Source organism: Phodopus roborovskii, unplaced genomic scaffold (genome assembly GCF_943737965.1).
Source record: "Phodopus roborovskii unplaced genomic scaffold, PHOROB, whole genome shotgun sequence".
Lineage (NCBI taxonomy): Eukaryota > Metazoa > Chordata > Mammalia > Rodentia > Cricetidae > Phodopus > Phodopus roborovskii.
The window spans coordinates 14,792,275-14,805,761 of NW_026126547.1; the positions used below are offsets into that span (position 1 = coordinate 14,792,275).

The window sequence follows — 13,487 nt, forward strand, 5'->3', positions numbered from 1 at the left end:
TGAACAGCCAATAGCTAGGCAGGAGGTATGGGTGGAATTTCTTGGGAGAGGAGGAAAGAGGAAGAGGGATATAGGCGTTCAAGGGAGACACCAGGTGACATGGAGAGGGGACAGAAGGTACAAGGTGGAAGAGCGGTAACACCACGCGATAGATGCACACGATAGATGTAGATGAATACAAATGGATTGATTTAAGTTACAAGAGCTAGTTGAGCCTAAGCTATAGGCTGAGCTTTCATAACCAATAAGAAGTCTTTGTGTCATTATTTGGGAGCTGCCTGGCAGGACAGAAAAAAGGACAAGCTATGTGTAATTTATTTTTTAAATTTATCTCTGTTCTTGGAAATGTCTTCAAGTTCATTTTAAAGCAAAAACACTGGATGACAATGACTTGAGAGACATAGTCACCTAAGATATCACTCCTAAACTGCTTGTTAGAATCAAGTGGAAAGAATCACATCTTTCTTATCACAAGAAGTAGTTTTAAAAAATCACCCCTAAAATCACTTTCTTGTCACATAAGGAAATACAAAACAGCATTGCCTCTTGTAAAAGAGACACAATGTATCAGATTGATATTTTTTTGTGAAAATAAACAAGTAAACCACATACGTAATTAAACCTTGATGAAATACAATTAAGCAATCATTGAAGAGGAAGCTTTTCTCTGAAACAACATTGCCATAAGAACTACATAACTGGGGGTGTAGAGATGGCTCAGTGGTTAAGAGCACTGGCTGTTCTTCCAGAGGACCTAGGTTCAATTCCCAGCACCCGCATGGTGGCTCAGAAATGTCTGTAACTCCAGTCCCAGGGGATCTTCTGGACTCTGAGAGCCCCAGGCAGGCATACATGTGATGAACAAATATATATATATATGTATATGTATATGTATATGTATATGTATATTTATATTTATATGTATATATGTATATATATGTAAATAAATTATAAATAAAATAATAAGTAAATAAACACATAAAATAATAAGTAAATAAATTGTTAAAGAACTGTTTAAGTTTACAGATTTCTGTAAGACTTCATTCATCTTGCTTGAATTACTCTATGGTTTTAAGAACAGATTAACACTTCTTTTGGGATTTTAAGTGAGCAGTTGACTTATATTATGGGAAACCCAAACTCCACAAGTCTCTTGATTCTCTGAAAGTGGGTGGATGTTTTCTTGTGTAGCTCAGTACTGACAGGTATGACTACCTATAAGACACTGTGAACATCAACTAGCAAAGCAATATTCTGAATGGTTTTGAGCCATGTGGCCTATTTGTGAAATCAACAATGCAGGACTATTTCATCCCACACTGTTGTCCCCACATGTCCTGCCCCTTGTTTCAACTTTGCTTCTTCCTCTCAGTTTTTAATTCCAGGCTATGAAATGTATGTTCATCTTGGAAGTTTGAGTAATAAAAATAGAAGGAAAAACACCCATAATTCTATTAATTTCTTCCTCTAGGATTTTGATTAAATAATAATAAATTGAACAAAGTGTTTCACAATGCTTTTTTTCAATGTTAGAGAAAACATGCTTTTTTTTAATATCATTCAGACTTCACATAAATTTGGTTAATATGCATGGAATGCCTTAATGGTTAGTTGCATTCAAGGTCTTTAGTAGGAGGGCAGTAGTCATGGCACTTAGCAAGTATGGTTTTAGTTCAGAAACTAAACACTAGCATTATTTGACTCCACTTTAGGTGTTCATTTTTTATAAACATGGGTGCAAATAATAACTACCAAGTATACAGGACACATTCAAAGATACAACCTTTGTATCATCCATGACCATAAGATATCATTGTTCCCTCTTTGTAAAGACCTGAAGTTCATCGCTCTTGGGTGATTCTGAGTTTAATGGACTTGAACCTTGTCTTCTCTGCTTCCAGATCATTCTTTCCACAACATGCTGCAAAGCCATCCTGGGTATCATTATCTGCTCAACCCAGTGGTGCAGTAGAGCTCTTAAAATCCTCATTCCTTCCTCTTTTCAAAATTCACATCTGTAATGTTGAAAATAGCATGCAGGTGTATTAAACTTTATTTCTATGCTTATTTTGTACAAGCAGAGTCTTGATTTTTGGATTATTTCATTAAGGATAGAAACACTTTTTTAAAATTACATATTTTATGTGCATGGGTATTTTGTCTGTATATATGTCTGTGTATCCTGTGTGAGCTGTGAACTGTGTGTAAGCCATGCACCATGTGTGGGCCATGCCCAGTGCTCTCAGATACCAGAAGAGGCCATTAGATCCCCTCTGACTGGTCGTAGGCAGTTGTGAGCAGCTATGTGTGTGCTGGAAATGGAACCCAAGTCTTCTGGAACAATAGCCAGGGCTCCTAACTCCTGTGTCATCTTGTTGTTTTAACTTTGGGACAGCGGCTATGCCTTAGCCTAATGCTATTTCAGTCCTCAATTGTGAATCTGCAGTTACCAGCCTGTTTCTCTAGCAATAGCTTGGCCATTTAAGCCTGGTGGGAATTCTGTTCCTGCAGGCACCAGGTCTGTCACTGCCATAAAGGTAGCTTTAACAAATCTATATTGTTCTATTTATAAATAAGACTTAAGATGCAAAGGCTGGGATGAAGACCTGCTAGCTCAGAGAGGCTGTCACAATGAGCTAGCCTTCTCTCTTTGTTGGCATCTCCAAAAGATGGTCCTTCCACTCTGCCAAACAAAAAAAGCTGCTCCACTCCAAACCCCTTCCTACTACTTCTGGGGCATCTCTTTATCTCTCCCAGATGCCTTCTGATCTCTCAGCTTCCTAAGCCAATGTTAATTTTATTTAATTAATGCAAATGAAAAGTTGGGGTTCACTGTGTGACTGAATACCACACACACACACACACACACACACACACACACACACCATCTTTCCAGCCCCAAGATAGAAACACTTTCAAGGCTATCTCATATGTTGTCAATTGCTCATCTATGTGCGGTTGTCCACATTACTATTCAAACAGCAGGGCACCTCCTTGAGTTCCGTTGTCCCCCCTATAAAACTCTTGGTTCACTTAAGAGATAAAAAAAAGTGACTCATGGTTGTTCATGCTTATTTTCAATAGCTAGACTTCACCTGGTTTTAATTCATGGATTACAGAATAAACTTTAGCACAAGCTGGTGAAGTCACTAAAGAAAGTGATCAAGCCTTTACTTCCCCTTATTCATTCAATAGTTATCCATCTCTGACTCTAAACCAACCCCTGTAAGATGAAAGACTTCCAAGAGTGGTAGGTAAGAGAGACAGACACATAAACACACAATTATTGGACAGATGGGCCATGGCTAGGACCAAAGCAGGTGGGAGATTGTCAAACACAGAGCCAAGCAGCTAAGCTAGCCATAGGGAGGTCCTGGAGTCCTTTCTGCAGATGCTCAATCTTGAACTAAAGCAAAACTTAGCCAGCTTCACCCAGCCAACCCTGGCTAGAATGTTTCTGTGGACTTTGACCAGAGACACTGGCGTTGTGTCTCCTTGGCCTCCAGGTGTCTCACTGGGCTGAGTCTTGATGAAAACAAACACTCCTTGAATTACTTTTCAGACCTAACTAGAAAGCTGTTTCCTTCCACGTCTTCCCCTTGACAATCTTTATGTGAGTTTCCCTTCTGATTGTGCAGACTGAAACTACGGGAGAAGCCACCCATTCCTTAAAGACTGTATACAGACAGAATGGAACTTTTGTGATTGTTAGCTGGAACACTGCAGGTCAAAAGCCAAACTTATCTTGGGCTGCCCTTAGTTCCCAGTCTGTCTGCCACTGACCTCTGTATCTTATCTCACTACCAGGTAAAACCTTTGGAATCTGTGAGTTTAGCTGATTGTGATTGTTCACCAACCAGAAAGCTAAGGATGTCCTTAGATAGCCTGAGCCCTGTGAGAGATGTCCCTGCTTTGCTGTGACCTGCCTACCTGCTGTCCCCCTTAATGTACTTAGAAGATGCATTGATTTATGATTTACGCACTCAACATAAACCTGTGGGTATTGTTTACCAACAGGCATTTTCACCAAGAGTGGTGCCAGCCACACCTGCCCCTAACTGCAAAATACACAGGCGCGTATCATGTTGTTGACATGATAAGCTTGTTGGTATGAGCATAAACAGGAAGAAAATTCATAGAAGTAGTGATGGAAATCAGGTTTTTTTTTTCTTAAACTTTTACTGTGCAATTAGTCTACTATAAAGTATTAAGTAGGCCAGCTGTTCCATTTGCCATTGAAAGCAACTGAAAGGGGTAGCTGTAAGGCTGACTGACCCGGCGAGGGGGTGGGGAGAATCCTGACACACATGGATTGTGCTTTTCTGTGTATGTCTATTACACTTAACGGTTCTTTTGCTTTGGTTTTTGAGGTCTTGTAATGTAGCCCAGGCTTACCTCAAACTGTAGATTCTCCTTAGTGCTAAAATGATACACTATAATAGAAAGCAGAACAGGTTGATGTTTGTTGTTGTTTGTTTAAGTTTTGAAATCATCCACGATCCAGAAACAATTACTCTTGGAGTTATTTCCTTCCCTTCTGAAGCAGGTGCACTTGGTCTACCCTGGCCCTATCTCAGAAAAGAATCTCTGGGTCAGGGGCATTCTTTAAGATCTGTATTCGTTTTTCATTTCCCTCTAGAAAAGGAGCACCAATTTGCAAACGATCGCCTGTTACTTGTGATTCTTTTAAGACCCGCGGCTTAAAAGGCAGGACTAAGGAACTGCCATTTGCAGCTCTATTGGGCTACGTTCCGCTGCAGGCCCAGTAGCCTCTGCTCGCCCCTGCAAATCTGGAAGATTCTGGACCGTGCAGGGCAACCCAGACACCAAGTCCCTAGCTGCCGGCACGGCCCGGTTGCCCGGGGAACTGCAGCACGCCGCTGCGCCTGCCGGCCGGCGGATTAGCGGGTGTGAGGGGCGAGGCCGGGCAGGCCGGGCAGGCCGGGCAGGCCGGGCATGGAGCTGCCGGACCCTGTTCGTCAGCGCCTGGGCAACTTCAGCCTCACGGTGTTCGGCGACTCCAGCCGCACCGGGCCGGAGACCAGCGAGGCGGCGGGTGAGTGGAGGGCGCAGGCCCGCGCGGGGGTGTGGCTCGCGGGCGGCCGCACGGGCCGTGCCCGGGTGAAAAATGGCGGCGGGGGCCTCGGCCGGGGCGCTTCCCCCGTGCGGGAGGCCAGCTGCGGCCCGCTGCCCACCCGGGCGCCCGCGAGCCTCAGCCGCGGTGGCGCTGTCGCCGAGAGAATCGGAACGTGGAGCGGGAACGCCTGCTTCCCGGCACGGCCCCGCTGCGTTCCTCCGTGACGCACCCGGCCGTCCAGGCCAGGCTGGGAGAGCTGCGGCGCATGCCCGCCCAGCCCGACCACAGCGTGGCTGCTTCAAACCCGGCCGGCCGGCCGAGCAGGCGCGTTCCTCACCAGCCGCACTCCCAGCCCGCAGTGGGAAAGGGGAGCGGCTGGCTTCTTCACCCAACCAGCCCTGTTAAACCACTGTCCGCTCGCCTGGCCTTCCCCGGCCTGCTCCCTCTGCCCCTCCATCCAGGTGCAGCCTCCTCAGTCCTGACTACAGCACACAGCGTTTTCACCAGTGAACTCAAGGAAGGAGAGGTCCTTTCTCCAGCTTGGTTTTGGCCACTTTTTAACCGGGAAAATGGGAAAGCAAAGCCACTTACGACCGTTGCCTGTTGCGGGTTGTCACCTTCGGTCATTTACCTAAACTAGGTCATGTGCAGAAAAACCTGAAAAATTAGATTTTGGTGTTTCTGATTCTAAGAGTGAGCTTTACCGTGCACTAAAATCTGATAATTCAAGGGCAGCTACTGGAAAAGATGGAGAAATGTTTGTTTTGCAGTTCTGTAGGCCGCAGAGCCTCGGCCCTGGGGAGTGTTAATTGTTTGGACGCCAACGTAAAGACCAGAAACGGGAAATTCATATGCTTTTCACGTATCGTATATTTTCCCCAACCAGTGAAATTCGAAAAAAAGCTGTGTAAATTCACTGTCTCTGCCAAGGTCAGTGAAATTTGTTTGCCCAATTATATATGCTTCAATTTTATCTCATTTCGGAACTCAACTTGAACTTTTGTAAAATTTAATAATTTATATCTTGCGCCTCATTTATTTCTATTTTGGCCTGAAGTTTCAGTTGCGTAAGTTTGATGTGTTGAAGTATGGACGGACACAAAATAAAATAAAATAAAATAAAATAAAATAAAATAAAATAAAAAGAGCCCTGGCATGCTAAGCCATCATTCTATGAAACTATATCCCCATAGCTTTAAAGCAAACAACAATGTTGTTGTTACAGTGCAATCAAGAAGTGCCTATGCTGTCCTGAAACTAACTTGCTGTGCAACCCAGACTGGCTCTGAATGTGAAATACTCCTGCCTTGGTCTCCTTGGAATGTTTGACAAGTTTTGCTCTACAGGTTCTGAAAGTGTCAGCTTAACTTGAGTTTGGTGTTAGTCTGTAAAAAGTTTTTATCACCTCACCTCAGATCCACAATATCTCAGCCCAGAACACCTCACCTCTACAACACCTCACATTCTCAATACCTCACCTCCACAACACCTCAATCCACAATGTTCAGAATTAACAGATTTCAAAAATTCATTTCTATATTAGGGATAATTTAAGAAATTAAGGTAAGTAAAAACAGACCACAATAGTCAAGCACACTCTTAAAACGTAAAGGAAACTTGTGGAATAGAGATCTGTTTAACTATGTAAAGATGTGTTGCGTTTGTTTAACTATGTAAAGATGTGTTGCGTTTGTTTTTACCTTGCCTGCATAAGGCATCTGATGGAGCTAATAAAAAGCAGAATGGCCAATAGCTAGGCATTAAAGGGCTATGTGGGACTGGTGGTGAGAAAGAATAAGTAGGAAGAGGAATCTAGGCTCAAGAGAGACAAAGGTGGAGAGAAAAGAGGGAGACACCGGGGCCAACCAGCCAGGCACCCTCCAGCCAGGCAGAAGGCAGACATGGAGGAAGCAGGAAGGTAGGACATACAGAATGAAAGAAAGGTAAAAAGCACCGAGATAAAACATAGATGAAGAGAAACAGGTTAAATAAGTTACAGGACCTAGTGGGACAAGCATTCATGACTAGTAACAAGTCTCTGTGTCATGATTTGGGGGCTAAAAACCTGCTACAGAACTTTTGCTTCTAGAGGCTTGTCTCAGAAGCATTAGATGTCATTTAAAAAACAAAACAAACAAAAACCATGCAGAAAAAAAAAGTTACAAAGTAACATATGCTAGTATCTTTCAAAATTCTTACATTCAGAAAAACCAATTTAAAATAAGAATGTCGTTAAATTTATAATGTATTTTCTAGGGCTCAGTTTTTAAATGGAACTTGTGTGTCACAAATGGCTGTATGTATGTCAGTGTGCATTTGAAATTTGTTCTTCCTGCTCGTGCGTGCTTGGCATTCATAGTGTATAAAGCAAGGTTCTGACTAGGAAATGTAAGTGTAAACTGCTCACACTGAGACTGTGTGTACACAGGTAAGAAAAGGAAATGGCACAGTTTGTGGAGTATGCAGTAAGTGTGGTGGGCACACTAGTAAGAGCGAACTAGCCTGAAAGGCAGCCTTCATTCCAGAGATGATTAAATGAATGCTCAGAAAGATGTAGTAATACATCCCAACTCCGGCACCTTGGCTTCTGTCTGCTGTGAAGACACACCATGAGCACACCTAATTTTATAAGGAAAACATTGCATTGGGGCTCGGGTCAAAGGTTTAGTCCACTATTGTCATATCAGAAAGCATGGTGGCACACAGGCAGACATGATGCTGGAGAGGTAGCTGATGATTCTACATCGGAATCTGCAGGCAGCAGGAAAGGGAGTGACACTGGGCCTGGCTTGAGCTTTTGGGATGCCACCCCCAATGATACACTTCTTCCAACAAGGCCACACCTCCTAAGAGCGCTACCCACCGTGCCTATGGAGTCGTTTTCTTCTACTCCCCACAGCTTCTAAAGCCATGGTCTCTTCAGAGCATCACACTGCATCTTAGATGAGAAGAATATGAATCTTTGCCAGCACTGCTTTTTTATTTTTTATTTTGTGTATAGGACTATGTCCCTGCCTGTATGTATGTGTACAGCATGCATGCCAGGTATCCAAAGAGGCCAGAAGAGGGCAGCAGATCTGGAACTGGAGTTAAAGATGTTTATGAGCCACTGTGTAGGTGCTGGGAACTGAACCCAGTCTTCTAGAAGAGTGCCAAATGCACTTGACCAATGAGCTATCTCTCCAGCCCTAACCAGCACTTTTTATATACAGTTTAGAGTGATAAGTACCTAGAGGGGAATGATTTCTACTGGACTGCGGGAATGTAATCAAGGAAGGATTTAGGGGAAATGGCACTAGATTAGCATTAAGGAATATATGGGACTAGGATTTGCTGGAAGAGGGATGTTTTTATAATTTGAGATTAATTATTATATAAGAGCTAACCTATAAGAGAGCCATTTTATAAGGCTCTTTATAGAAACACTACAAAGGAGGCGATAGAATTTCATATGACATTGCTCTTTGGGATTTTATTTTTTTCTGAGACAGGTCAGATGTAGCCCTGGCTGGCCTCAGACTTGCTATTTCCCTGTCTCTGAGTGTTAGGGTAACAAGAATGTGCCACCATTCCAGCTGATAGTTCTTTGTTTTCTTCCTTTCCTTTTTTTACTATGTAGCCCAGGCTGGCCTCAAACTCACAGTGATCCCCTGTCTCCCAAGGGCTCTGATTAAAGGCATGTGTTACCATGTCCAGTTTGATAGTCCAAATTTAACCCAAACCCCCAGTCTACAAACTGTGAGCAGACTGTGGAGGCCAGTACCTGAAGGGCATGAAACACTCCCAAGCAACTTGTGCCTGAAGTCAAAGGTTTGCAGATGAATATACCGTTAGTGATTATAAACACTATTGAATCAATACTAACGCTCAGGAATATGAAGGTTTCTAGGCCATTGGCTAGGATTAAAAATGTGTTCCTTTTCTACCTTTTCCACAGATAACGAGATGGTCTCCAGCTTGCCGCTGCAGATGTCACTGTATTTCAACTCGTACTTTTTCCCTCTGTGGTGGGTGAGCTGCATTGTGATGCTCCACATGAAGGTGAGTCCGCTTCACCCCACTACTCGCTTCCTTACATCCCCACGAAGGCTCACAGAACCCTCCTACCCCGCAGACACTTCACTTGACAAAAGGCTTTGTAAGCATGTTCTCCCCCCCCCCCTTTTTTTTTCTCCAGTATTCGGTCTTGCCTGATTACTACAAATTCATTGTGATCACTGTCATCGTCCTCATAACCTTGATCGAAGCTATCCGGCTGTACCTGGGCTCTATGGGAAACCTGCAGGAGAAGGTGGGCTCTCCCGCCCTTCAGGGCTGTACTTAAGACAGTTAAGGTTCCGTGTGACTAATGCAGTGGCCAGCCGGGCTGGAGGTGGCACCAGCCTGGGGTTAAGGAACCGACTTGAAGTCTGTCATTGCTTAATCTTTTGAGCTCTGGTTTCTTCTACTAGACAAGGAAAATGATATTTGACAAGTTTACTGGGATGAAGCGCAGTGGCTCCTATGAGGTAACTAAGCACAGTAAACTCAGCAGTCAGTGACATTTCTCACTTCTTAGTTTGGAAATATTTGGTCAGTACTGAAGGAGGAGAGTCAGTAAGAAAGGGAGAGAGACAAGGGGGTAACAGCAGAGGGTATGATCAAAGTTCATTCTGTACATGTATGCAGCTTTAAAAAATGGCCAATTAAGTTGTTTAGAACCTTAAGAAAAATTATAAATTCCTGTCCAATGCCAGCCAGGCCCATGTTTTCTGAATCACCACCCTGCCAAGGATTTCATTTCTAAAGTCTTTAAATTATTCTGTGGTTTGCTAAGCCCTTCATAATAGCCCCCACCCAGAAATTCTTCTTGGCTTTTCTTGCCATTTTTTAAGCCAACCATCCAGACCAGGCCAATGTGTTGATTCCTAGTCGTGCTGGAGCTTCAGGGGTGGGGTACTCCCCAGTGCACACCCTGTGAGTCTCCCTTTCCAACACATGGTCTCTGTAGCAGTTACTCTGTACCTTTAAATGTTGAACTCCCTTACACATTACATTGGCTTTCTCATCTAGATAGTTCTCTAAGGATGAGACTAAGGCATACTCCTGAATCACTCATGGAACCCATACTGTAGGCTCTTTCCAGTGCTGAGCATCTGCATGCAAAACTAAAACAAAGCTGTATTTTACTAATCTTCTAACTCTTGATGTGTGTCACTGCAGGTTCCTGAGTTGGCTGGCTTCTGGCTTTTGAGCCTTCTACTGCAGTTGCCTTTAATCCTTTTCTTGCTCCTTAATGAAGGCCTGAGGAATCTGCCCTTGGAGAAAGCAATACACATCATCTTCACTGTCTTCCTGACTTTCCAAGTCGTCTCAGCATTCCTGACCCTGCAGAAAATGGTCAATCAGCTGGCAGCCCGTTTCCAGCTGCAGGACTTCGACCGGCTGTCAGCAAACAGTGCAGCTCTGAGGAGGAGGAGGCCATTTACAGAAGAGCTCTGATCCCATGCTGGAGAGTCCGCCTGAAAGATGACTCAAGACTGAGAGAATGACAGAGCAGCTGAGATCAGGCCTGAGAAAGGGCACACAGGTTCCGGCTTGTATCCTCCAGCCCTGAATCCTGTGGAGGCAATGCTAAGACACACTGTGGTCCATGAAGCTCAGGGGACGTCCAGCAGACACTAAATTTCTTGTTTCTGATGTTGACTTTTCAGGGGTTTATAAGTCTATTGCTAGTTGTAATCTACCACCTTTTCCATAATGTTCCTAGCTGTAATCTGACTAGAAGCATAGATTTTGGGAAAAATCAGTTTCTGGCCAATGGAATTTCACTGGGTATCTCAACACATTCTAGGACATGCCCCACAGCTGGGAGTAGTTGGAAAACACAAAACAAACTCAGTGATATTTTTGTGGACTTTTTGTTTCATTTTGCTTTTGTTTTGGCATTTTTGTCTTTATTATTAGGGGGCAGGAAGTTGTAAAGGAGTTGGGAAAGAGGAAAAATAACATGCAAAATACATGGTATGAAGAAAACATTTAACAAAAAAAAAAAGGAATATGTAACATCTTTAAGCTTTCAGTTATCCTACATCTCCTTTAAGCTTTCAGTTATCTAATTGGCCGTTCTGGGTTTCTTGGAACATATGGAAATGCTTGCTCATCAGCATGCTCATGCAATAGATGGTATTTCTAACAGGGACACATTTTGGGGTGTGCCAGTGCTCAATTCCAAGTCTCTTCTCAGTCTGTCCTGACGTAAGGGAGGTGGGTGTGCTCTGGTATTTACAGTTTATCCTGAGGTGAAGGAGGCAGGCATATTTTGACATAAAACCAGCTTCAGTATTTGTAGTATTTGTGATGAAGGCATCTAACTGCTTTTAACCATAAACCATAAGCTATTTATATTAAATATCAGCAGTGCATACTTGTGTAGTTCTTTTCAACTATGAAGTCTGTGGGATTTTTTTTTTTAACTGTCACTTTTTCTTTTTTGTTGTTTTGTTTAGTTAGTTAGTTTGTTTCAAGACAGGGTTTCTCTGTGTAGCCCTGGCTGTCCTAGAACTTGACCTGTAAACCAGGCTGGCCTCAAACTCAGAAATCTGCCTACCTCTGCCTCCCAAGTACTAGGCATGTGTGTGCATGTGTGCATGTGTGTGAGATATGTGTATGGGTGTGTGTATATGTGTGTGTGTGTGATATGTATGGGTATGTTTTGCCTGCATATATATGTGTACGTGCACTATGTGCATACCTGGTGCCCATAGAGACCAGAAGGGATGTCAGTTCCCCCGGGATTAGAGTTATAAAAGGTTGTGAGCTACCATGTGAGTGCTATGAATCAAATTGGGTTCTCTGAAAAAAAAAAATAGGCACTGTTCTTCTTTTTAATTTTTTAAACATTCAAATAATTTCTTTTTTAATTATTTTTTAATTAATTTATCTTACATTCCAATTCCAGGTCCCCCTCCCTCCTCTCCTCCTGCTCACCACATTCCTCCCTCATATATTGTCCCAGTCACATCATTGTCACCTATACTAAGGGAGTCTAGTTCCGTCTTATGCAGATCCCCATTTGTCCGACCTGAGTCAGTGATCTCCCACTAGCTCAGGTCAGCTGATTCTGTGGGTTTCCCCATCATGGTCTTGACTCCTTTGTTCATATTATCCTCCTCCCTCACTTTGATTGTACTCCAGGAGCTTGGTCCATTGGTTAGTTGTGGATCTACTTCCATCTGTTTGATCCATGCTCATGGGATATCCTTCATTTCCCTTATTAATTCTTCCATTGCTTACTTTAAAAAAAAAAAAATGCCTGAACTTGCCATTTCTGATTTTGCCTGACACACTTTCTCAAATACAACAGTTTATGGATAAGATGGGTTCTCAGGCTTCAAGGGTGTGACCTGGGAGGTAAAGCATTTGCACAACAACCTACAGACAAAGTGGGTGTAACTTTACCAGGGGGCTGCATCGAACCTCACAGATAAGTCCTTGACTGGCAATGACATCTCTCCTGTGGGCCAAGCACTTAGCACCCTCACCAGCCTACTTTAGCATTCACCCTGATCCACACATCAGGGAGGAGTTAATAGGGACATTAGAGGTGATGCACACTCCCCTAGCCTGTAGGACAGAAGCTTACTCTCTGTCTGGAAGGACTAACAAGCAAATTGGGGCTCTTACAATGTGTGGTTGGCACCATGGTTTACAGGGGAGCAATATCTCAAAGAGCAGGAATCTGGAAAGCTCTGCAGAACAAGATGACTTGTCACATTTGAAGAATGAGGGGATACTATGTTCAGCATTAAGAAATGGGTTAATAGGGCTGGAGAGATGGCTTAGCACTTAAGAGCATTGGCTGGTCTTCCAGAGGACCCAGGTTTAATTCTCAGTGCACACATGGCAGCTCACACCCATCATAACTCCAGTTCCAGGGAATCTGGCAACCTCATACATACATACATGCAGGCAAAACACAAATGCACATAAAAATAAAAATAAATTTGTATGTATGTATGTATGTATGTATGTATAAGAAATAGGTTAATAATGACATTGTTTCATAACTTCAAGGAAGTAGCATTGAAATAGGCATTTAGAAGCTGCTTTTTCTAAAAAGACCCTTGTAGTGAGGTAGTCCTTCTGTAGCACTGACCACGCCCATTGGGGGGTGGAGCTATGGGCGGAGGTGACCTGAGGAAGGAGGTCGGAGGGGGCCAGGAAGGCGCTCTTTTTCTGGCGTGACTCGGACAGGAGAGGATCGGGTTGAATTTCCTGGTGTTCATCTGTCTAGGTTGTAAGTTATTTCTCACTGAATAAACATCTATTCAGCCTATTTGTTTATCCTGATCCTTATTTACCGCAATATCTGGTGTCAGAAGCGGGATTTACCTGGGTTTTGCCCCCAGGCGGCAGAAGCCGCCCCCCC

At 43.4% G+C, this 13,487-nt stretch overlaps 1 protein-coding gene across 1 annotated transcript; it reads left to right on the forward strand.

Moving 5' to 3' along the window:
- The first annotated feature begins 4,944 nt into the window (after positions 1–4,944).
- Positions 4,945–11,483, forward strand: Tmem17 (transmembrane protein 17). Its single transcript, XM_051200641.1, has 4 exons — positions 4,945–5,056; positions 9,015–9,118; positions 9,255–9,368; positions 10,280–11,483. Exons 1-4 carry the CDS (start codon positions 4,957–4,959, stop codon positions 10,556–10,558), a joined length of 597 nt encoding a protein of 198 aa, XP_051056598.1. The 5' UTR covers positions 4,945–4,956; the 3' UTR covers positions 10,559–11,483.
- Positions 11,484–13,487: the final 2,004 nt, after the last annotated feature.